Source organism: Oxyura jamaicensis, chromosome 11, assembly GCF_011077185.1.
Source record: "Oxyura jamaicensis isolate SHBP4307 breed ruddy duck chromosome 11, BPBGC_Ojam_1.0, whole genome shotgun sequence".
NCBI classification, from domain to species: Eukaryota; Metazoa; Chordata; class Aves; order Anseriformes; family Anatidae; genus Oxyura; species Oxyura jamaicensis.
Window position 1 is genome coordinate 3259961 of NC_048903.1, and position 25618 is coordinate 3285578.

The 25618-nt window shown below is 39.1% G+C and overlaps 2 protein-coding genes and 2 long non-coding RNA genes across 6 annotated transcripts in view; 2 read left to right on the top strand and 2 right to left on the bottom strand.

Moving 5' to 3' along the window:
- LOC118172922 overlaps positions 1-25618 on the top strand; it is a 256732-nt gene that overhangs the window by 132333 nt on the left and 98781 nt on the right. The gene's annotated exons all lie outside the window — the stretch shown is intronic.
- The window catches only part of LPCAT2 (lysophosphatidylcholine acyltransferase 2), a 30018-nt gene continuing 5288 nt past the window's right edge, over positions 889-25618 (bottom strand). For all 3 annotated transcript variants that reach the window (XM_035337122.1, XM_035337124.1, XM_035337123.1), the window contains 12 exons: positions 24880-25097; positions 23500-23612; positions 21092-21152; positions 20031-20089; positions 18730-18764; positions 16472-16526; positions 13300-13382; positions 12628-12753; positions 11777-11930; positions 4737-4835; positions 2789-2930; positions 889-2527 (listed from right to left, as the gene is read on the bottom strand). In XM_035337122.1, the coding sequence (XP_035193013.1) occupies positions 2283-2527; positions 2789-2930; positions 4737-4835; positions 11777-11930; positions 12628-12753; positions 13300-13382; positions 16472-16526; positions 18730-18764; positions 20031-20089; positions 21092-21152; positions 23500-23612; positions 24880-25097 (1390 nt within the window). In that variant the 3' untranslated portion in view covers positions 889-2282. The remainder of the gene's footprint in view (positions 2528-2788; positions 2931-4736; positions 4836-11776; positions 11931-12627; positions 12754-13299; positions 13383-16471; positions 16527-18729; positions 18765-20030; positions 20090-21091; positions 21153-23499; positions 23613-24879; positions 25098-25618) is intronic.
- LOC118172923 lies at positions 2025-25617 on the top strand. The gene is made up of 3 exons (XR_004753898.1): positions 2025-2154; positions 8120-8126; positions 25586-25617. It is a non-coding gene; the product is annotated as an uncharacterized LOC118172923 (long non-coding RNA).
- On the bottom strand, positions 8976-11755 carry CAPNS2 (calpain small subunit 2). The gene has a single exon (XM_035337126.1). It carries the CDS (start codon positions 10217-10219, stop codon positions 9473-9475), a length of 747 nt encoding a protein of 248 aa, XP_035193017.1. The 5' UTR covers positions 10220-11755; the 3' UTR covers positions 8976-9472.

Here is a 25618-nt window from a genome sequence, read left to right on the forward strand (position 1 = left end):
TGTATATTGAGTTAGTGTCTCTAACGTTTAGCCAAGTTCTTTCCAGAGGGTAGTTGAATCACTGCTACCTACCAAACCCATTTGCGGCCTCTCCTCCTTAAACTATAGAGATATGTAGATTTATATACATGGTATTTTTAGCTTTAATTGCCAGGCGTGTGTGTGACTTGCATGTATTTATAAAATCACTAGTCCTACATGTGCTACACCTGTGGGCAGCACAGTGTTCCAGTTGTTTAACGTGGCTGGATTCAACAGCAGCATGTGCAAGGTAGCCTCAGCAGTCATGGACCTGGAGTAGTTGTTCTTGTCATCTTTGCCCAGCCATCTTTTTCTTACTGGCTGGAACAGAAGCCTTCTTTGAAAAGGTTACTGTTGGTTGAAAAGCTGAGGAATTCAGTTGAAGTGATAGGCAAAAGCATCCTTGCCAAGGAATTAAAATGTATTTCACTTAACTGTACAGCCAGGTTAGGGTATCCCCTGCTTCTCATTCTGTCTTGATGTTCAAATCACACAAAGCCATGTGTTACTTCTCAATAACTGTGGTTGGAGTCGCTCATTTTACATACCAATTGTGATGCCTTATTTTCTGCCAGAAGAGAGGGAGATCTTCCCAGATTCCTGCAAGTCTTTGTATCATATTCCTTCTTGCTGAGGCAGTCAGTAGAAGTAACTCTTTGAAAGAGCATCAGTCCCGTCCTACGTTTTCAGCCATAGCATAAGGAAAAGTGCCATCACACTGCAAACTAGAAATACCCACTTGGAATTGCACTGTGTTTAGCAGTGGTAAGGCATCATGAGGATGATTTCCTGGAAATCCCTCCAGTGCCTCACGATAGAGTGCCCTTCCGACTGTACCAAGGAGACATGCATTGGTCAGGTAAAGTCTTCAAGTAAAAATATAGATTTATTTTAAGCACGTGAAACATCAGGATAGGCACAGTTATAAATACAGAAAAGATTAAACATGGCAATATACTTGGAGCCAGAAAACACAAACAATAATTTAGAGGCAAAACTTGATATTTCACATATGAAAACCAGCTGAAAAATGGTTCTTTTTGGTACTAGACATTCTAGACTTTGCTCACCTCAATTTTAATTTGAAAATATCCTGTCATTCCACTCCAAGTTTTTATTTAGAAGCTATTTGCATAAATACCTATATATTTAAAATGCTGTATAAAGTGCATTCAAATGAAGAACAGAAAAAGGAAAAGGCTCAATTTCCAGTGCACTAGACGGGACTGAGGCAAAACATACTCAAATCATTGACCAGAAAGAGCTTGGTTTTGAATCAGACCCTACAACCATAATGAGTAATGGTACAGTAATGCAAATATGGTTTCTAGGAGACCATTTTAGAGTAGGTATGAACTACTGGAACTATGGTTTGACAGCATATTTACCTTTCAAGTTTTGCAGAGCAAGGTCACATTCCTCTGTTGATTACTGTTAGAATAAAAATATGCTGAGGTTTGAAATGTTCGTCCAAATGTGGTCCTGAACAGTTGTTATTGTAAGCAACATTCTCTTTATTTTGAAATAGTCCATTAATTCTTGGGTCTTATTGTCTACATTTTCCTGTGGACTGTGAACTGCTGTCTTGGAATTCTGATTAGTTTTTTGTTGTATAGAAATGCAACCACTTCCATCTTTAACTAGCCTTTAAGCCTAAAGCTGTTACTGTTAACATCAGTGAAACAGCATGTCCTGTTCAGAAGCTTAGGCTTTATAGTTCACAAGTAGTTAAGGGAAATCTAAGGACAACTAAAAGAAAACACCAGCTTCAACTCTCAGCTTCCTGTAACTAATTTCTATCTCTCTGAAGAAAGGCTAAGGGATGTGTGCAAAGTAAAACAGTCTGGTGTAATTATTTTTTCCCTTAAGACATGTTAAGGATGTAGAAGAATTGAGCAGCACCAAAAATTCTACCTGTTTTTGTACATTGGGACTCCTCAGTCTCTATTGTGAGAGGTCATGTCAGTGCTGGAGCCTTTTAACCCTCTTAGTACATCTGCTACTTTTGTGGAAGCATGAACTTGGAAGACAGTGAGCAACATTCCCAATGGTGTGATACTGGCATCAAGGACAGAATAATTACAGTGTTTTTTCCCTTACACTCAAACAGAAATAGCTCTTCCAGATATGAAAGTAGAAAAAAACATGATTTTTTTTTTTTTTGAATTGTAACTTTCATCTCTATTTTCTATCAGTTGTGCTTATGAATAGGTAGGGATAACATTCCTGTAGAATTCAAGAGATGAATTCTTCAACTGTTTTCAGTCATCCTTTTTGTCTGAGGTACCTGAGTTATCCTCTTCGTTGTCTGCAGGACAGACTTTATTTCTTGCCACTGGTCTTGTTTCTGAGACTGGGACTGCGTTTCCAACTGGAGTGTATTTGGCTTCAGGTGGCTGAATGTCATCTTCCTCCAACATACCTAGCTGGTATCTCTGTAGGTCTAAGTATGTAGTAAACAGCTTGGCATATTCTGGGTGCTTGAGTGCAAAGTCTTTGAATTCATCTGAAAAATGTAAAAAACACAGATACTACGGTGCGGCAACAGAAACAAAGAAAATTTCAGAGCCTGCTCCTTTTAATGAAGGTGATCTCCAGTTAGGATTTCCTGAAGCATCTCAGACATATTATGCAAAGTATCTAGGACTGTGCTTCAACAGTTTTCCCCAGAAACTATATGAGAACCAGCAGATATTTTTGGGAAAAAGAGGTCTCACTGTTGGTACGACCATCAGAGTGCTCTTCATTATAAAAGGATGTAACTTACCGTAGGACAGCTTTCCAGTCTCATCTGCATCTATTTCTTTAAAGAGGTTAGAAACATCAAGCTCAGGCACCCCCAGAGCTGACTGAATGATACAAGCAAACTCATTTTCCGTTATAGTGCCATCCTCGTCCACGTCAAAGAGCTGGAAAAGACAAATGTGTAGAAATGCTTTACCATTTGTTTGCCCGTGAACCTTCTGTGTACAAACCAGCCACCCACATTAGGTTTCAAGTATTCAAGAGATGATTTGCAAACAATGCCTGGGATTTGAAAAGTTGACAAGCTAACTCGTTCCACCTCAGCTACCTTCTCTTGTTACAAGAGTTTTTATGCATTTTCTCTGGAATAATACTACGCAGAAATTTAGCAGAGCAATGTACATGCTGTAGTTGGAGTTAGAATATTCTGTACTAGGAAAAGTATGCAGCAAACCTGCAAGAGAAAAGAAACCTCACAGCATTAGCTCTGTAAGAGAACTTATACAACACTTAAAAACAAAGGTTTATGATAATTGTCACTGTGAGCTATACTGAAGGTCTGCTGGATTCAACCACTCTCTACTAGCATATCTTAGGTTTTAGTCCTTCAATTTATTCTTCCAGTTATTGCACATCTGGCATCTGATAAACTTGCCATAGTTTATGCTTTGATGTAAAACACCTAACTTCTAGTGTATCTGACCTGTCACCCACCAAGGAATTATAATTAAAAGGAATTTTGGTGACTGGAATGCAGGCAGTACGGGTACATTGATCATGCCATCCTTCCCAGCACAGCGACAATATGCATCTGCTATGAATCACCCCCTTGAGAAATACAAGGGATAGATGGCTGTAATTCTTAAGCACTTGCTACAGGCAAAGAGTCCCATTATGAAGGACAGTACATTTAGTGGCAAAGAAAACAAGTAGCAAAAGAAAACCCATAGTGCCATTTCAGGACATAATGGACTTTTTACCAGCTGACCCAGTCATTTCACACTGAAATTGGGAATTACAATGAATTACAATTTTTATAATCAATGCAACTGTTACAGTACTGAAGAGTGTAGTCTAGAAAACTAACGAATAAAATACCAAAGGCTTGTTTTTTTCTGAGTAATCTATAGTAATAAAACATCCCCCAGAAGCATCAACAACTTTGAACAGCTGTGGCACTTATCTGCAAAGCAACCGTAATAATGGATTGCCATAAAAATATGGGCTCTTCCTGAATAAGAATCAGTATTAAAATGTATATAGTTTAAGACGAATATGATCAATATCTTAATACAATGTTCAATGCTGTTCATAAGAGCAGAGTGGTGGGTAAAATACTCGAATCTGTGTCAAATATCTACTAAAAAAAAAAGGCACTTAGGCATTTTTGTGTTCAAGGATTCAAAAATGGGCATCTCTGGTTGCATGCTGCGTGCTTGTACTTGGGATGTGAAAGGTGCTACCACTCCTCAACTGCCCAAACTATCGGGAAACCATAGAACAAGCAAATAGATGATCTCTGATGCAGCTCAATTTTGGATGTGCCAGTCCTGAATAGCCCTCCTTGATTCCTCCCGCCCCAACCTCCTAGGCTGTTAACCAGAGGGACTCTACTGAGCGCTTGACCCAAGAGGATATTGTTCCAACTATTGTCTACTTGCGACACTGAAGAATCACAGCAGAAAAAAACCTCGGGAAAAAACTGCAAGTGCTGCTGAATCATTTTTTGGAGTTAGCCTGCCAAGTTACATATTCATTAGTGCCTTCACATGGCTTTTGAAACCCTTTTCTATGAAGTTGATGCCTGCAATTCTTCCTCTCCTCTTCCCACTCTAAATGTCAATTGGTTTAAGAGAATTACTCACATTTGCATAACAGATTGAAGCTATAAACTTATGATTTGAAAACTAACAGATTTGCAGTCAGTCTTGATTTGTCAGGTTTGTATATTTACACTAAATTGAACTTACCTTAAATGCCATCTGAATAGTCTCTTCTGTGTTGGCTGGGTTACAAAGAATAGACAAACCAATTACATATTCTCTGAAGTCGATGGTGCCGTCTCCATTCTGAAACCAAAATATGTATGGCAGGAGTTATGGTTAATAGTGCAGATCACTTTAAAAGCTGATGTACTAATCAACTATGCAACATGCAGTAAGACAGCTACAACATTAAGGGCATTTTTTCTTCCTCGATAAAATACTAACAGCTTTCTAAATTTGTGTAATAATAGGGATGAAGTAGCAATGTATGTATTTCCAATAGACTGAAATTGATCTCCAATTTGGCGCATCAATGGGTATCGATTTCTATCTTATAAACACCCAGATGAAAAGATTTAAAACAACTTAGGAGATTATCTTTTGCGTATGGCCTCCAAGAAGCCTCTAACAAGAACTGGAATACAGGTGCTTAAGGTAAATGGAACCGTTCGTGTAGCACTACCTCAGACTAATGCAACATCCTAGAATAAAAAGGGTAACAGTGAGGCTGTTGCCTTGAGTTAATTCTCCCTAAGAACCTTCAGCAATAAAATATATGCCAGCAAAAGTACAGCCTGACAACGCAGTAAATCAACATGGCCTATCTTAAGCTTTTCTTTGAAGCAAATGCGTTGCCCTACATGCTGTTTTGGAGCAAATACATTGTAAGCTGGAAATGCAATGAGTTAATTGTAGCAGCCTGTCTGATCATTGCAGTTTTGACCTGAATGAACATTTCCACATGGTAACTACACAGCTCTTTCAATTGAAGCTTTTGTTGATGGGATTTGTGATTAATTCCATGTAAGCTGCATTGTATTTCCAGCCAAGGAAAACTGCCGACACCCACTGGAATACATGTTTAAGTCAGTAATGTTCCTATGACCACACTGAAAGTTTTCTTGAGGGTTTTGGGAAACATCCAGCCTAGGGAAGCAGCTATATGTTAGCGTTGGTGATGGGACCCAGAGCAGCTAATGAAAGCATAGCTGTGATGACTTGCAGCTCATAGTTTGGAACATTCACAGTTAAGGACATTCGTCAGAAACATTTGAAAAGCAAACAAAAATGTAAAGCAGAGCTCTTTTTGTGGATAATGTACTGTACATTTCAAGATTTTTATTTTATTTTTTTAAAGTGGACTCCCTAAGTCTGAGAACAAACAGCACAAAACATTTTCAGCCAAGTGAAAGAGGGGTGGTCTCCTGGGTAAATCTGTAGCGAACAGCCAGAACTCGCTTCTATTCCTGGCTCTCCCACCAGCTTCCAATGCCCACTTTAGCATATCACGCTTAACCTTTCTGTTCCTGGTTTTCTCCTGCTGAATAGTGGAATATGGAGCTCCCCAGTGGAGAAATGCTAAGGCTGCTCTGTAGAGTGCTGTGGAAGTCTTGGGCTCTAGGAAACAGGAATTTCTGTTACTGAGATGAGATCTTAAGATAGTTCTTGATTAACAAAGAATGTGAAACGTGTTCAGTGTTTACTTTAAGCTATACATTTGACAGAATTTAAAATTGCCAAGATTCAATTCTATTTAGCCTTCACTAACAATTCAGAACGGGTTTGCATAACTTTTTTATTTTTATGATGGTCTAACCAATCTTTTTGAAGGCACTTATATTTTTAACACCCTGTATTTTAAAGACCTCTGAATTTTAAGGTAACTTTTTAGCAAAAATACGAATAGTTTTAAGTCACTCTGGTGTGTGTCAAGGGATATAACTTTTGACAGCTTTTAATCATTGGAAAAGGACAATATTCTCTCACAACTGCTGTTTTATTTAACAGTCAGTTGTGTCATTGTGCAGCAGAGGTTCACTTACAATATTTTGGCTGTATCGCAGTTCTCCTAAGTATAATAGCTGTAGCTTTAAAATGTAACATTATAAACTTAAACTCTTAAAACAACTGAAGCAAAAGTGTAGATAATAATTGTCCAAAGGGCTTTGGAATATTATTTTTGGACAGTTTTATAGATTTTGTTCCTAGCAAAGGGTGGTTTGATGGCATTATAATATATATAAATATACATAAAGTTAAGAATATTTATCACAGAAAAAGAATTGGACAGTAAATTTTAAATTAAAATTAATTCAAAAACAACTTCTGAAGTCAGTTAACGCAGCTTTGGCTGCACATGGAAAAATGACAAGAACTAACAAGGCTCACATTACTTTACTGAAAGCGTTAAAACCCAGTAATCAAAACTGAGAGCAATCTGATACAGAGAACGCCAGCAGCTTGAGTATGAAATGAAGTTACTATACTTGTAAGATCATGTTGTGACTAGGTCTACTAAGCCCTAGGATGCTGGCTAACATCCATATGCTCTGGTATTTTGGTTAAGGAGAAATGATAGGGTTTGTTGCCTGGGAAGAGAGATGGAAGCAAAACTGAAAACACTGGAAAACCTTTCATGTTTCTGTAGCACCAGCACAAAAGAGCGACTACAACAGTTGTTGTACACATATCTAGCTGTGTTTGCAGCCTATACACCCAAGCGTATTTTAAGGAAACGTCAGCTAAGCTCCAATTCTCTAAATATCAAAGTAGAACATGTTTATATGTTTTTAAGTATGTTATTAAAATAACCAAAAGAGTGTAGCTTCAACAGCCCTTGTTTTCTTAAAGCAAGCAAGTTTTCTGCTACTATTTTTGCTACAGCATGTGGGGTAACTAGGGTTTTGATGTAGTTTTTATATAATATAATGAACCTTACTCTTTGGAGAAGGAAGTTTCCACTGCCATAAACAGTCTCCATTTATGGCTGCACAAGGAGATCAAAGCTAGATAACCAGTTAGCTTTATGCAGCTGGCAAAGCTCTCTGCAAGACAGATGCAGTCAGTAAAATTTGAAATACTACTGCCCCGAAACTTGTATTGTACAAAAAGTGCCCGTGTGCCCTGGTCATTCCTGTTCTGATTAGCTAAGTAAACCCTGAGTTGGCTACAGGGCTACCAGAGAGAAGCCACAACTGGACCACCTGGAGAGGCACTGCACTTGTATGTCTCGTGTTCACATCCAGGCTCATTATATAAGAGGCTTTTGCTCTCACTCAAAAATTTCAACTGCCTGTTGCTACATGCAAGTTGTAGCTTGTCAGAAAGGGAATTCTGAAGCAAACCTGGTAGGGTGGTGCTCACCTGGAGGCATCACACTTTCTCTCAACGCCCACTTTTCTGTTACTCAGAGAGCCCAAATGCCCCTGTGGATAACTGTGCACTTTTCCATTGAATACCTGGGATGAGGGTGAATGTCATTTGAAAAGAATCGACTTCTTTCATCACAGTTTGAGCCAACACAAATATTTTTACTCTTTGTGTTACCTGGCTTGGTATTAAACACAGTGCAGGAGGGAAAAAAAAAGAGCAAAAGTTGTAAGTTACTTTCTTCCTAAGTTGCAAGTAAAAAGCTGTTGTAAGCATACCAGAGAGGAGATTTCATCAGTTTGGAAAATACTCTGCTGAGTGTGAGTAAGATTTAGAAATCAAAGCTGTGGAAATGTAGAAACAAAACCAAACCTCAGTATTCCATTAGCATCCAGTTGCCTTGCAGGTATTGTGTGGTATTTCTCAGTTAGTCACCAATGGAGACATCAGGAGGAACAGGGGAATTGGACTCTTACACAAGGAGGCTGTGTGCAGCTGCTGCCTGCTCCACTCATGGTGCCACATTCCCATCGGGCAGCACACACCCTAGCCAACTTGCTTTTAAAGCAACCCTGCTGAGAAATCTTCCTTGTTACTTTGCAAAGCAAGAACTGTTTATCCTCAACTATGTAATGCTTAATTCAGAAAAATGTGCCTTTAACAGTTTGTGTTCTTTCTTGTTGTATTACTCAAAAATTGACATCTTGAAACTGTGTTATTAGCTTGATTGGGATGCTGCACCCCGATGCAAAGTTATGTCTGGTAGCCAGAGGTTGATTTTGGCTGGCTGGCTTCTGTGTGACTGCATTACTGTGGCAAGCTTCTCTAAATATAAATGTAATATTTTAAGTTGTTTTCATTATAACTATAATAAGGTTTCAAGGAGAGAGAGAAAGGATATGGTAATAGAGTCCTAGGAAGGAGAAAAAGGTTGTAAAAGTAGCCTTACATGCCTTCAATTTTGTTCTGGCTAGCAGGTAGAACTGACACTTCTACTCAGGTTTTGTTTTAGCAGACAAGCATGAAAAAGCAGAAGTAGGAAGGAAGTAAAATATGATTATTTAAATTCATTGATCATTGTAGTCATTGCAACTTTAATGTTTATTCCCTTGTTAGAAATAACTGCACAACTTATGAATCCATTCAACTCTACTGGTGACTGCCTTCAGGCAAGCAGAGCTTTATTTCAGCTTACTGAATGCTGACAAATTGGAACAGTAACATCACAAAACCCCACCAAACTTAGAGCTTTTTTAATAATAGTTATATTCCTATACAAGCCTGCTTTATGTGAGGAAATAACTAAGCTTTGATCTTCCAACATATTCCCCCATTTCAGAGTCTAGTTTTCTGAGACAGACTTATGCATCTGCGCAACTGAGAACTTGCACAAACCCTCCAGAACAGCAGACTTAACACATGCACGGGAGGAATCAGAGCACTTCAAGCTAAGCTAGGTACCTCTGCCTACATCTACCTTAGAATAAGGAAAAGACTACAGCATGATAATACAGGATTGCAGTCTTCAAAGTGTATCTTTCAGATAAAGCTTATTCTTCTCTGCTATGCTTTCATGAATACATGGTCAGCTGCAGCCAGTCTTCAATGGTTATTTTGATCTGCCCACTTCCATTTTGGTCCAGGGACTTGAAGGTCCGGAACATGCTGTCCAGCCTCACCAAGCAGCTAATGAAGTTGTTAAAATCCATGCTGCCGTCCTCGCTGGCATATCTGCGCACGATTACCTGGCAGAGCTCTTCGTTCAGGTGGAACCCTGCAGCCCGCAAGGCCTCCGGCAGCTGAGCTCTCCCAATAGTGCCTGACTGGTTGGTATCATACTGCTTGTAGACGCATTGCCATTTCTTGATGTTGTTCCACAGATATTTGAACTCTTCAAAGCCCAGTTTGCCATTTGTATCGCTGTCCATGACCGCTACCATGCTACGGCATGTGTCTAAGCTGAAGCCATCTGTCTTCAGGTCTTGATGTCTGGAAAGCACTTTGTTCAGGATGTTCCTTAGCTCGGTAGCAGACACTTCCATATCATCTCCAGCCAGCTGGACAAAAAGGCGACGGAACTGTCTAATCTCCTCGCTCTCATGAGCTTCAACATTCGTAAAATGGTTGTGAGGAGGTGGAGGTGGCTCTGGATTATACTGAGCTGCTGCTTCACTTATGAGATTGACAAGACCTCCAACAAGTCCTCCAAGGTTCCCTCCATGTCCACCTCCTGTGAGGAGACCCCCAAGGCCACGTGCGAGGCTTCCTCCACGGCCACTACCACTTCCGCCACTCAGCAAAGCTTTAGCCAGGAACATTGTGAAGATTTTCTGAAGGGAGTTACTCAGAGATCCAGTGCTTCTGTAACTCTCCAAAGCTGTATTGTGTCTGAGCTGGGTGTGGGCAGAACACAGCTTATCTGCGTGCTTAGACTTTACCGTGTCTGTGCATGTCTCCAGCTGCCAGAGTTATTGCAGATCTCAGCAGTTTCTGCCAGTTGTTGATAAGCCTCTGCTTCTTTCTTCTTGTCTGCATATTTAGCTTTATGAGATTTGATAAATCTTTTTAGCAAAAAACCTGATGAGACTGAAAGCTAAAAAGGACAAGTCTCAAGATACATATGCTCATAACTGAAGCAGTTTGAAAAGAGGCCTGCCACTTTAGTGTGACCGTTTCTCAGTAAAGCTTCTCTCCTAAAGATGAATACAGGGAAAGCTTACTAGAGTCTCAACTGTTCTTGCAATCTTTTATGCCTTCAACTTTTTAGTAAATTGTGCATTACGTTGCTAATTCCAGTCACTGAAGCAGTTGTGCCAGAAAGGGGAGGTGAAAAGAGTCTTGATTGCCTTTAATTATTTTGGTTGCCACACTATTTCTCTTACCTTTGTGCTGTGCTTCAGAACTCTGCTACATGTTTGTAGGAGCCAACAGTCCAAGGTGAGGAGGCAGGAATGGAAAAAGAATGAGTACCTTATCTGCTAGAGCTTCTGTGCATTCAGCAACTACAGAAATACAATTGATATATCTCTGTTTTGAAGTCTGTAAATCCTTCGTATTTGGAAAAATTCTGGAAGTTCAAATCAACACATACAACAACTTGCCCTCTCAAGAACAGGTGTACTGCTAGAACTAACCTGATTGGGAAGAATGATGATGAGGAAAGCTCCCAAGATGAGAAGCAAATTCTGGTTCATAAGCACTTCCAGTACAACACGCTGCTTCCAGTGTAGCACATATGGGACATGTACAGTAAGATGAATTCTACACTGTGCTTTAGTTATTTAGGTTTCTGGTGTAGTCAGAGGGGCACATCCACACAGCAATTTTCCCCATCTTCATGGATGAGTATAAAATGGGAGAGATCACCACTGACTATGGAGGAAAGCCTAGATGATCAGATTAGCACTGGCACACACCTTCTTTCTGGTTGGAGACAGGCAATAGGAGTCTTTACAGTGTCTAATAGCACCTTTCACAAACACAGCAGGAACACACACTCTAGTTAGCTTCAATCTGCCTTAAATTGTCTATTTACAACTACAGCACTTAATTAAGCTGTCAGAATGTAAATGAGCTCCAAATTTGGGGTAGGCAAAAGGAAATATTCAGCCACTACCAGCATGGAGATTATCAGTTGGTGGTGGTGGCGCAGTGACTTGTTCCAAGAGATGGCTGTGATCTCACAACTCCAAACTGACCAACTTCTTTCCATCAAAACAAAAGTGATAACTGTATGAGTCACCTATCTAGTTTGTAGGAATTGCTAGCCAGGAAGCATTTACTAAACTGGTTGTAATGAGTTAAATATCCTTTGTGATGTAGTGCTTAACAAAATATTGCCAGTAAGATCTCCAGCCAGGTAACAGACTACTCACCCTATCGAAGAGTTGAAACAGCTCTCTGAGGACATCTGAAATAGGCAGCTTCAAGTACTCTGCAAACTCCTCAATTCCAATTCTTCCCCCTTTGGAAGCACTTGCAATAGCAGCAAAGGTATCCAACTGCTCCCTGACGTGATTCCATTTTAGGCTATGCAAACATGAGGGAGAGGAGGTTTTTCTATACAGCAGATCTTGAACAGATGGAATTTCAGTAGGAGTTATTATAGTGTTCAAAGACAAAAAAAATAGCCAAGAGCATGAGTGTACAGCTCTGGAAATGCTGTACTTCCAGGCTGGTATTTTGTATGGAATCAGCAATTAAGGACTGCCCCCCCATGGCCATTAGTAGTAAAAGCAGCCAGTTCTATCCTTGGGTATTTTGGAATTCCTTAGATTACCTTCCCAAACCTATTATCAACGCGCTAGTCCAGTGGAGAGGTTTTCATTGCCATAAATTCAGGTATAACATTATTTTGCTACATTAGGTGTTACTGTGAGTATTTCTTTAACAGAGGGATATATATCTCAACTCTGTTAGATAACTCTCTACCCAAACACTAATATTGCTGCAGCCTGGGAAGCATCTGATCTCCGTACAAAATTACAGCTCTGCACTTTGGTAAGAATAATTATGATTGCCATGTAACTACTGAAATTTTTTCGAGACGGAATTGTATAAATAAGTGTGTGGCACATATGTAACAAGTCTAGATTCACTGTGCACAGACTTTATATTTGACCAGGGCCATGCCAGGTCAGTTGTCAAGTCATTTATCTTTTTGTAGATGCCAAATGAACTGCAACATGGCAGTAATTATTACCACCGACAGCTTAACTTCCCTTACTTGAGTTTCTTGCTAATTTTGGTGAATTCCACCAGCCCTGCTTCCATGGGCAAAGTTAACTGTCCTGCTGAAATCATCAGTCTGCAGTCTTCAAAAGTGTGATCAGTGACTGGCACATTCAAAGCACTGAAAAACAAATTAAGAAAATTAAGGAAAAAGAAAATCAACTTCTTACATTAAAATGACTTTGAGTTGACTGTTTCTTTTCCCACCACCTCAGCTTGGCTTTAATGCTAATATACAAAACACATGATAATTCATTCTTGCTTTGCTGAAGGTAGGATAGAGCAATACAGTTTGTGAAGCCATACTGTGAAACGTTATGGCAGTGTCATGATGATTTAAGATTTGCAGTCTTGTAAATGCAGCCCAGTAACCTTAGAGACTCATTTACATATTCTTGTCAAGCAAGTAAGGGAACATTTTATTCCAGCTTTCCATGCTTTGAACATATTATGTTCCAACATAACCTGCTTTATGCTCTACATAAAAGTAATCCAAGGGTGTTTTGGTACAGGAATTTGACACCTATGTATAGCACATAGGACTTAACTGAACTGTGTGACAGTGTACCTGGAGTACGTGGCTAGGATGTGTATGGACATCTATAAAAGTATATATGGATAGATATGAAATAAAAGTTCTCTAAGATTTTTTTCTGACGTTACATACGTTGCCATGGTTTGTCGGACTCTGTTGGCAAAAAGAACGGGATCTTTCTTTTCTTCCTCAGTAGGCACATGAACAGGCAAAAACTGAAAGAAATGAGTTATCTGATCAATTAATAGTCACCACTTTATTGACAACATGGACAGTTTCTTATTATTGTCTGGAATAGGGGAAAAACAGAAGTCACCCATGCAATGAAAGAACTGGACAGTAGAGGTCTCAACTGCCTTAGAAACAACTTGGGCTCTAAAATGAGATTAGTTCAAACTGCTCCTCAAAGGTTGGTAGAAGCAGCTTTAAAAAAGAAAAATTAAACCCCCAAAGAAGGAAAGTTAACACATGCATAGTTAGAAATTAAATGCTGTGTCTGTAAGAATGCACATCTGAAATCCTGTACAATCCTTTTCAAAGATTATTTATCAATGATGTTATATAGTGGAAAAGTGTGTAAGATTTATATATTTTTTTTCATACATGCCACAAGAGCACCTGGTACCTCTTAATTGTATCTGTCAGGATGCGATCAATAAGTTTCCTGTAAGTTTCTCCTCTGTGGTAAAAATATTAAGGGATCTTAGCTTGGAATTACAAGCAGAGCATTAAATGAATACCAGTACTATAAAATTTTACAACCCCAAGCAGAGAATAAAAAAGCCCAACAAAACAACCCACTCTTCCCAAGCTCAGAAAACATAGAGATATCTAAGCAGATGTTTATTACAGCAGTTGTGTGCGTGGATGTGTATTCTGTTCTTCCTCCTTCAATCTACAGAGTGGTCACCTGCAGCTCAGCTTCCCATACCTCTTCTCAGTTATGGTTACCAGTTATCTCACTTACGCTGCCTCTCATCCTGCAGTCCTGCCCTTCAGTTCTAGAATACAGCAATGCTAGAAGTGTAAGATGTTGCACACTTCATTGGCAGACACAGTTGCTGAGTATCTGTCAACATATTTTTTCAGTTTTTTATCTAGTTGTTGGTGATACACTACTATAGTGACAACTACATCCAGCTGGTAACTATAAATACAGTCCATCCTGACCAGCCTTTTTGTCTTTGATTTTAAGGAATGCTGCCTCTTTATGACCAAAACCAGTAACTTTATGGAACAAGTTATCTGTCAAACAGCCATAACAATTCTCTGTTTATAGCCAGGAGTTTTCTCTCCTGGAAGGACAGCAGGGACCCAGCAGTTTGCATGAAGTTTTGAGATTTCATTCCTTCTACAAGGAGCTGCCAGCTCTGTTCAAGGCTGACACATGTCCCTGCTCATTACAACTCCCCTGCAGAAGTCATGTAACTCTTAGGTTGAGGAAGTACAGATACTCTGTACAGACATGGAGATCAGTGTTATCACTGGGTAAGATGAAAATACAAGTCTGAGAAGTTTATCTGTGTAAACATGGTTTATGGTCTTGTAGGTGGTCATTATATCATTTGAGGCTGAGGTCTTGCTCAGACAGCAATTTAGATTTTTGGTAGGTGAAACACCACCTCTTTTTCAAAAAACCTGCCTACCACTAATTATTCATAAAACCAGTTTGCCAGAAACCAGAGCAGGAGGTGAAGAATTTGGTTTCTTGGCCTCCCAAGGAGGCATGCATGATCTCACTCACACCCAGCTGCTTATCGGGTGATGACTACTAAGTATACCTTTGCTGTCAAACTGCAATCCTGTAAGAAAAATTCTTCACAGCACTTTCAGTAGCAAAAATTCTTCTCTGATTTGCTTTTGACCTGGTCTATCTTCTTACAGAATTTGCCAAATGCTGCAACTTTTGCAGCCATAAAACTCACTGCCAGGTTCACTGCTTAATTGTCAATATACACAATTTGGCCAGATACTTCCTCGGACTGCAGTTGTGCATCATGGTTGATGCACTGTAGGTAGAGGCAGAGCAACACGGAGGGGAGTGGAGAGGCTGCTTGTTCACAGTATGTGGCAGTCCACTGCTAAAAGGAGTAGTCAGATTTCCTCCCTCTCCAGGTCAATCTGCCCTTTCTCTTTGGCCTTTTGGTGGGACTTTTGCATTAATGCTAACCAATGATTTTCACCTTTCGGACACATGCTGCTGTGAAAGCTGAGTATTTCTTCATGTTTTGGTTTCACCTTTGGGAACAGAATTTGTTTTCTAACAGGCAAGTTTGATTTCCATTCTGAAGTAGGGGGAAATAAACCTTAACATTAATTATTTCTTGTTCCCACCTATATGAATCACACAGGTATGTCCTTCTGTACAAAATCATGAGGAGAATTATATCTTTAGTACACATTCCATAAATATAACTGCGTTTACTGTATGTATTATAGTATAAAAGATGCTCCCTTAAAATGAATTCAGCAGTTTGACACCAAAGACTGTATTGCTAGTTTTTAGTAGCAGCAACACTGCTTGTGTTCAGAGAGCTCTGCACAACTTCGTGAGTTCTGTATTTTTCAAATAAACAGCAAAAGCTGTCTAAATTTCTCCCATTACTCAGGTCCCTAAACCAGACTCGATACTGACAATCTTTGGGGTCTGTCAAGGAATGTGAAGTACAGCCCTTAACTTGATCACAGCTGTTATCTGGCTCCTCACTATTGCGTTCTGAATGTTGACTCTGACAGGAAGCAAGCTGTTCGAGTAAGTGTACTACTGTTATGGAGTGTGTATGTTGTGTCAGTTGTCACTCATCTGTCTGTGTGCTGTGCTACTGATTTTACTGACCAAGGCTCAGCTTTCTCCACAGTACAAACACTAGAGTCAGTGAGCTCTTAGTTGCAGAAACCTTTCAGAGTTCAGTCTGGGAAGGTGGTGAGGAAGACAGAGAGGCTTTCAAGGGAGCAGGGAAATGAGAAGGTGGGGAAAAAAAGACAAGTTACCTTTAAAATAATGTATTATCATTGTTAGTTTATACATTTGTTAAATCCATGCAGTGACCTAGCAATGATTTTACAGTGCTTTAAAAATAATAGCATTTCTGCCAGCTTTCATTTAGGAACGCATCAGGTTAAGCGATACATAGATGTGGACAACAAATCTGAATATATTCTCACCATGGCACTGTTCTTGTTGCTGAAATATTTGTTTACTGTTCACTAGCAGTGACTAAGAACGTGAATAATGCATTTATGCTGACGTATGAACTCAGTAGGAGTTACTGAATCTTAGTATCAAATTATTTTTGATTCTTACCTCAACCTCTACTCTTGTGAAGAGCTGACAGATCGTCATTACAAATAGCTCTTTTCTGCAGGTGGGGAAGAGAGAGGAAGAAAAAGACATTTTAATTATTTTTAAAAAAAGTATTTGCAGATGAAACATTTTGAAGCATTGATGAAAACACAGCTGATATTGGGCAAGGTTTTTAAGTACCTTGCAGTAAAGTTTCCTGAAATGTTGTTAGATGTTTTTCTATAGGGATTCTGCATACACTGGCTGCTTGCTTACTGGGCAGGCAACCTGTTATCAGATGTCATACTTACTAACAATACTATACAATTCTTCGGCTAGCAAAATGTATATTTGTTATTAAATATATATAAACTTATATATATTTATTATATAAATTATATATATATATAACTATATATATATATAAAATGTATATGTGTTATTTCATCTCTAAAGAGGTGAACACATCGGACTTTGAAGCTTGAAGAGCTTTGATTCTGAGAAGCAGCTTTACTTCCCTATTTTTTATTCTCTTGTCTGCAAAACAGCCATTAACTTCCTTCTGCAGAACTGAAGCAAGGATCTGTAAGTATTTGCTACCCATTTTGCAAATTATAGTCATGTTTACACGGATATGTTCATTAAGTGTCAGTATGTCCAGGACCTTCAGTGCTTTAAGAAATGGACAAGTTTTAACAGGTAGGGGGAAGAAGAAGCTGGAAAAAAGGATTAGCATAACCAATTCCATTTCTGACTTGTTCACTGAGATTTTTAAGCAGAAATGCGCATTTGCTCTCTACTTTAAATCATGTGAATTATAGGAGAAAACTTTAAAGCAATCTTTCCTCTGTTCTGGCATTTGACAAAATAAAAATGAGAAAAAATGCAGAACTAAGTGATCCTTTCTACTCTCTGCGGGAATCCACCCTTAATGCTCGATTTCCTAGCATGTAATTTTAGGCATGACACTCAGTAAAACACAGAAGTAGAAAATAACAAGTGAAAGAAGAAACTGGGTCAGGAGGTTTCTGAGAAGGAGACTGGTACTGTCCATTCCGGCTGCAACACCCAAGATGTTTTATGAAGACTGCTAGTTCTGCATTTTCTCTCACAACTAACAACAATTATTTTCAACCTCTGAGCATAAGTGCTTCATCGGGGTAATCTACACTATACGGAATCTGCACTATATATTACTATCAGCGTGCTGGTAACTGTGACAACAATAATAAGAAACATCTTTTGAAACTAAAGAAGATGGGTATTTTCATCTAGGTCAGCTTTCAAAATGTCTGTTCTATAAGTTTGTGAGTGCTAGGATTAACTAATGGTAGCTTAAAAGGCACTTTTAAGTAGAGCACTTAAAATGCTCCACTTCGCTAGTTCAGATATGTCTCACATCAATTGTCTTAAAATTTTAGTCACTTAGTAAATCAGTAGCACTGCACCTAGGTGCATTACATATTCCACATTAAAGTATGGTCTATGAGTTCTGCAAATCCACATAAAGTTCTAGTGAGTGTTTATGAGCTGAAAAGTATTTCCCAGACAGCAGTTTTAGTATTTTCAGTACAGTTTATAAAAGTTTTTAAATAAAATATTTTATCATATCAGAAGACCACCTGTGTTGACAAAAAAAAAGAAAACACAAACAAACAACAACAAAAAACAGACCCATAGCCGAAATGGTCTGTTAAAACATTTTTCATTGTTTAATTGTCAGAAACTATATATTTAGCCTCGTCACTGGCATCTCAAAAAAACAATTGCTTTTGTTGAGTCAGGTAAAAACAAAAATCTAGAGAAGAATCCTAGATGTCAGAATAGAAAGACAGGGAAACATAATTGTTTTGCCTGTCTTCTTCACCTATTGTCACATTACTCTTCAAGGAAGGAGAGGAAAAAATAAACGGAGGGGATAAAATATCATTTATTTTCTTTTGTTTGATAACCATGTAGGAGACTGTTAATATCTATGGCCTTTGATGGCCACTGATTGTTCCCAAAAGTAAAAGAATTTCAAATTTTCCCTTGGTCTAGTGCAATATGCAAAACACACCCGTAGCAGAGATGGAAGTAATGTTTTCCTGTTTGAAAACTCCTCTTCTAGCCATTCAGATATGAAATCTACTGCATGACAGCATTATCCCCAAGAACTTCCCCGTCATAAAAGAGAGATCTAGAAGAACGTGCATCTTAACTTAGCTCAATCTGTCCGGCAGACTGTTTAGCAATGGGGAAAAAAGTCTGTGTAATTTTAGTAGGATTAAGAAACTTACAGTGAATAGCCTTGCCATGTCCAGGTCACAGTATCCTAAGGATAAAAATAAAACACAGAAATGTATGACAAAATGAGATCAAAGTTAGAGAGCAGATAGGTTACAACATAAAACAGACCCAAGTTTAGTAAAAGCAGATGATGGCGTTAGTGAAAATAAATAAAGGTGGCAATATGTCTAGGATTTCTTGCTGTAAAAAAATTGAAATAAGCATGGCAGACTTGTGTTCTATCAACAATTAGGAATAAAACTTAAGTGGTTATTTAGATGTTTTAAATCATTCATTCTTATCTAAACAACAGAAGTAGAAAAAAGTATCTGATAAGTCTTCTGAAGTGGACTTCAGCAGTCCACTTAGAAAGGCAGCCTCCTAAATATGTTGGACAAGGACATAAATATATGTTATATTGTCCACAAATATGTTTTCAAGGACATCTCTGCATAGGTAATCTATCATGCTTTTTCTTTTTTCTTTCTTTCTTTTTTTTTTGCTTTGCATTTTCTTCTTATACTATGTTTATTACTTCCTATATATCATTTGTACAGTGTGTGCTGCAGATCCTTACATCCTATCAGTAAAATGCAGTCCCAGTCCCTGTTAAGTGGTTCACTGGTTTGAAATTGATCTGCAAAAGGATTTTACATAGGTATCGTTGTAAATAATAAATGAAAAATTTGGTCTTTTCTGGATTTGTGTGATGAGGAGGGAATAAAAAAGCATGTTAACAGTTGCTAGACTTGTGTCCCAGTATTACACCTGTCGCTGAAACAGAACCATATGGCTCAACCCCTATACTTGGCAGGGAGTGTAAACACTTACCCAGCAAAACAAAGGAAAGTTACACAAAAAGAACCATCTGCAAAGCTGCCCTCTTGAACTGCCTGAAAGAAAGGGGTGTTGGAAGTAGTGCATGGTTCAGCTTTGCTTTTGTTCAGAAAGCCTGTGGGCAGTAAGAGGACTTTAAGCTTAACCAAAAAAGGATAACTAGTAGGGAAGTTGTGTGCATTTTACACTTAAAGTACAGACTCTGTGGCTTTGCAGGAAGTTTCTAACTTCCGCTGCAATATTTTCTTACATTCTCTCTTCCTTGAAGTACAGCTAAGATGCCCAGAAGTAAGTTTTTCACAATCAGAATAGCAACTACGTCATGCTGATTCTTGGGAAGCCTGGAATTCTCCAATGATAAGCTCAGGACAATAGATTCTTCAGTTACAAAGCAAAATAATTAGCCTAGGTACACTTTAAGTCAGTATTTTGACTTCCAGATTACCAGTTAGTGATACAAGAATGTTCTGCTCACCAGTTTGTTGGGGTATCGGAGCAGCACAGGCTGCACAGGAACTCGTGGAATGAATGCACCTGCAACCAAAAAATTTGTATGGGTTGTTAAGACTGAGCTTCATACAGCAGTTGGAAGTTCTAAGCGATTCAAGTGAGATACGATATCTGGAAGGAGAATATTTTTTAAAGGCCAGAGGAATGGAAAGTGTTCTTTTTTTTTTTTTTTCTTTTTTTTTTCTTTTTACTTTCTTTCCCATAAAATCATCAGTGCAACTAGCAAGATGTCAGAGCAGACAAAAAAAGGGCTGTTCCCTAGTTCAAGGAGAAAGCCGCCTCAGATTCCTGGACTGTCCAAACTGATTTTCTGTGTATTTCCTCCCATTGATTGCCATTTGTTTCAAAGGATTAGATTCTCACAAGGCCATTGAGTGTTTCCTGAACTCTTCTCTGTTTTGATCATCTTGGTAAGTGATACAGATCTGTGCATGCAGTACTGGTTTTGTACTTTGCTACCAAAGACACTGTACAACAGTGAGAAAGGAGAGCACTACAGCTTTAACTGAAGTGCAGCACGACAAGCTAATGGTCAGTGATGCTATCAAGCCCCTTTCTGTGTTAAAAATAATCTATTGGCCTATCTTGCTAAGCCACACACAGATTTCATAGTTTAGTTGCTAAGTCTTGCACGGCAAAATTTAGAGGAAACTAAGCTGGTACGACTGTAGGCTGAGTTAAAGGCACATCGCTAGTAGCATGCGTTTTGGTAGTTTATGTCCTAGTAGTCAGTCATTTTTCTGGGTAACTAAAAAAATCCAAAAAACTACAAACAAGTATGCGCACAGATATTTTGCAACCTACAAAATACCAACAATGAGAAAAGTCAACGATAGTATAAATTACTGGGTTTAATGCAACTGAAACATCAGTGATGTAAGACACTAGTACTGTACTGAAACTGCAACGACAGAAGACATCACCACAACGCTGTTGTGGATATGTACCTGCAGAAAGCCATACTAGAGCTACCAGACTAGTATTTCATACATTGTTTTCCAACAAAGATGTGACAAAACTTCTCACCTTGTTTAAATGTGATCAGACAAGATCGGTTTGTGCAGGTACCTTCTGGGAAAATCAGTATCTTGGATTTAAAGAGAAAGAAAGCAAATATATATGTGTCACAAAAGGATTATACTTCAGCATCAGTTTATATGACGGCTCAGTTTTTATGCCAGCTCTGTGACACGTTACACTGCTTCACAAGAATACCAATACTGTTTCAACAAGAATAGAATGAATTAGTAAAGGATGCCCACAGCAATAACAACCTGATTCACCTTGATTTGGAAACAAATGCTTTGTATGAGAGGAATTTTAGGGAAAGGCCTTTATCAGTTCAGAAATACAGTACAAAATGTTTCCAGTGTTTGACTTGAGATGTTTAGTGTTGGTAATGATAGGAGAATTGCTTCTCTTTTTTCACTGCCAGCAGTTTGTTACTGAACTGCTGAGTGTATTATCACCAAGAGTCTGGGCTGACATGAAGCGCATGAGGCACTTGAGCATTTACAGGCACAGATGCTATCAACATGAGTCAAGATGCCAGCTATGATGAGAAGATCACAGCTTAAGGGGTAGCAGCAAAAGGCAGAGTAGGTGTATCTCTGATGCAGAGCTCTGAAGGCACTACACACCACTACACAGCCTCTGAATGACTCAGACACAGCAAATACCCAGAAGGACTCTGAATTAGCTTCTGAAAAATACCAGATTAGATGTGTAGTGAGCTGCAATGTGACACACTGAATTCAGCCCCCTATGGAATACAAAGAAGCTTTGTATTTCTCCTATCACTACAGGATTATAAGCAATACTCCAAAAACTCTCAGTACAAGAACTGGTCTGGATTGAGAGGGTTCAAGGTGTGCTTCCACTTCAGTCTGAATTAACAGGTCAAGGCTAGATGAAGGAGGGATTGTTGCTCAGGAGACACAGGCTAAGATATGATATGCTGGTGCTATGGGCACAAAAATGGGTATGTTTCTGCTTGGCATACATCATAAACCCCAGAAAACATATTAGTGACTGCCCAAGCAGTAACTTATCATACTCTCCTTCCCCTTTTGTTTTGATACAGGGTTGGGAGAAGCAATAATCAGGAGTTTATGCTATTAATAAGTGCGAGTGTTGTCCAGCCTGTCGTGTTTCGATTTAAGGAGGAAGGAATTGGGAATCCAGCTACTCCTCCATTTGTGTTGTGCTAAAAGAATGCAGCCCAGGCACTCTGCTGAGGTTGTCAGAGACATCATCTTGTGGTCATGGAGGAAGGTGTGGCTGCTGCACAGGACTAGGAATCACCCTCTGATACCCCCAGCTGTAGCTGATTCAGTCTCGGAAATTCCCAGATTACTTGACTCATAGGCCCTTCGTGCCAGAACAGTTACAAAACTGGTGTAAAGCCAATTCTCCTTTTTCTCCTCATGCTGTTTTCAGCAGAGGTTAGGTGTTTGGACTTTGCTGGGATCACTTTATCCACAACAGCTTAACAAGTCATAAGCATCAATGCAGATTCTAAGTATAGTATTAAAAAAAAAAAAAAAAAAAAGAAAGAAAAAAAAGCCTTGCTATCTTTCACGAGTGCATATTTAAAATCCTCCATACAGTTGATAAACGGAAAAAAATAGAGGTGACAGGAAACCACAATCAATACATCAGAAGAGAGTGGAGAGGCAATGTCAAGTAAGATGCCAGTAGATGCTGATTTCTATCCCAGCCTTCTGCCAGTCCAAAAGCAGCAGAGTTGCTGCCTCAACTGTTTTCTGCTTCAGAGCAGCCCCTGCCCCGTTAGGTCTTCAGGACGGAAAGCCACTCAAGGCCTAGAAGCACAACAGCAGCTTGCTGCTGAGGAATGACCATGGGAAGCAATGTGCAGAATCACTGACTATTGTGTCCATGTTAAAATTGTTCCCCAATTCAGAGCAATCTAAAAGCCTGGTTCTTATTGGACTGTTACCCTGAAGAGTGAACTGACCTTCAGCTCAGGTATTTTCTACCTGTGAAATGAATGTTTTAAGCTTAAGTACTGTTTATGATGGAGCTCACACAGTTTGGGTTACTCATTAACTGCTGTGAGCACAGCTCTGCACCACAGCTTCTCACACATGAGCTTGCCTGAGAATAGTGATTCACATATACCAATACAAGTCAACAGCTACACTGAGGACAGCAAGTTAAGAATTAAAATAGGGAATGAAATCCAAGAGCAACTTCATCTTAGAACAGCAATTGGTATTGTCTGGATTTAACTGATTCGTTTGTCGTGACAAAACTCTTTCTGGGCACCAGCCTCTCTTCTTCCTTTCCCAAACCTGTCACAGACATGAGAGCTGACTTTGTGTGTCAACAGAATCCTATTCATCTGGGCACTGCCTGATGTTATGATCACAGTGTATCTGGGATATATTACAGAAGAGTAGTGGTGTCTTTACCTGTGGCCACTGGCCTCCTGATAATGCTCGATTTGTTATCTCAGCAACTGTATTCTTTCGTGAATCAGGGTCTTGACGAGAAACTGCTACAGGCTGAAGGGAACTTAGAATTGCTGTGAAAGAGATCCAAATGTTCAGTTGTTTTACACTAGTGCCTAGAAAACACATGTTCAAGGCTCCCCTGTAACAAAAACTTGTTATGCTCATACTAGGAAACAGACTGCACAAACAGCTTCCAGACTAAATAGATAAGAGTATCATTATTGTCCTCAAGCTGAGGAGCTTGACAGTAGGTATGAACTTATCAAATTCATGTGCACACATTCTACTAATATTACTGTTATCCTTCACTGAGCGTTTCCACACAGATCTAAGAAAGAGACCTGGTCAGGTATCTGCTCACAGGCTACGCTGGGGCCCAACACATCCAGACTGCAAATAAGTACCTTGAGCCCAAGCTGAAGAAGCAATTGCTTTTCAGTTATGAAGCAGACACGACTTGTGAGCAATTAAAAAAAAAAAAAAAGAAAGAAAAAAAAAACTGATTTGATCAGAACTCTACATCAGAATGTGTGGACATGCTGAAATGTGGTGAGAAACTGGGGAAACAATTATCTTTGGCATCCCACTCCTGTGTTTTTAAGATAAGATCACTATATCACCATTTAGTTTATTTCCTACCAAGCCACTTGTCTGTGTTGCCTACTGAGTTCTGTCTTGGGTTACTGTTGGCTTATTCTTTTAAGAGTCCTACGGAGAGAAGAGACAGATACAGCCAGCAGAAAGGCTGCTGCTGATTCCAGGAATTATTATGCAAACTGGGATTCTTTCTGTGCTAAAAGGAGGAGAAAATAATAGAAGCATGACTCATCTGATCTTTCCCATTCTCTGCATTTCCTTTTTGAGTAACTTCTCTTTTATTCCTTCCTGGTTTGACTACCATTAAAAAATATCCATAACAGTGCCTGCAAGTTTAAGTTTACGAATATGGTATTTTCCAGACTGCTGTAGTTCAGGTCTGTTTTGAAACAACCTTGACCAAAACATGTCCTGTGTTTGTGGGCCACACTGTTAAAAGACAGCAGCTGAACAGATTGTTCAAGCTACCTACTGAGAGAATTTTCAGAGAAATTTTCTACTCTGAGCAGCTAGGAAACATGCTTTCAATGTAAAGCACGTTTAAAGTGGTATTATATTCCATGCCAGAAAGGAGACAGCATACTCTCAAATGTTATGACCAGTTCTGAAAGATAAGCTGCCCCGAGTGATTTTACTGAAAATCTGACAGTATCTTTGGAACTCGAGGATTTGAAACAGTCTGTCCCTTAATCAGTTTCACAGATAAGACTTTTAACATTTTATTTTTTCATAAATACTTACTGCCAAATACTGGAGTTGAAAGGTTCTCTGCTCTAGATACTATCGATGGCATTCCAGTTAAGGCAGAAACAATGGCATCAAAAAAGCTTGAATGAGGAGCTGCAACAAAGATGGGGGCTTCCGGCAGACTTGCCACTTTCCCTTTTACTTTAACTTGGAAACCCATTACGAAGAACAAGGTACGAGTTAGGCATGAAAGGCTTGTCTGGACCATCCTCCTGGTAAACAGAAACACAAAAATATCGTCCCAGCTCCTTTTCTAAACACCTAGTTCTCCCCAGCACTGTGGCCAGGCACAGGGTGGGAACACTACTCACAAGGAAAGTGTGGGGTAAAGGGGAGGAAGCAGAGGGAGAGAAGGACCATCACCTTCTGTGTTAGAGCTTACAATTTCACAGCTACAATTTTAAAGATTAGGCAATATACAGCACCTCTTAACAACGTTCCCCCCAACAAGTTCTGCTATTTCTTTGACCATATTTTATAGCATTTTAGCATGATGCTACTGGAACGGCAGGGAGAGTACTTAGCAGTTTCAGTGTCTTTTTTGTATGAAGTTATATCAACTCTGATACCTTTTTTTTTTTTTTTTTTTTTTTTAATCATTTTAAAACTTTTAAATGACAATCTTCCCATACCTGGGACATGTTTCCTCAGTGGGACTCTCCATAATCTCTTGGCCTTGTGTTATTTAAAAAAAGAAAAGAAAAAAAAAAAAGAGACTTTTTATAAATCTTGG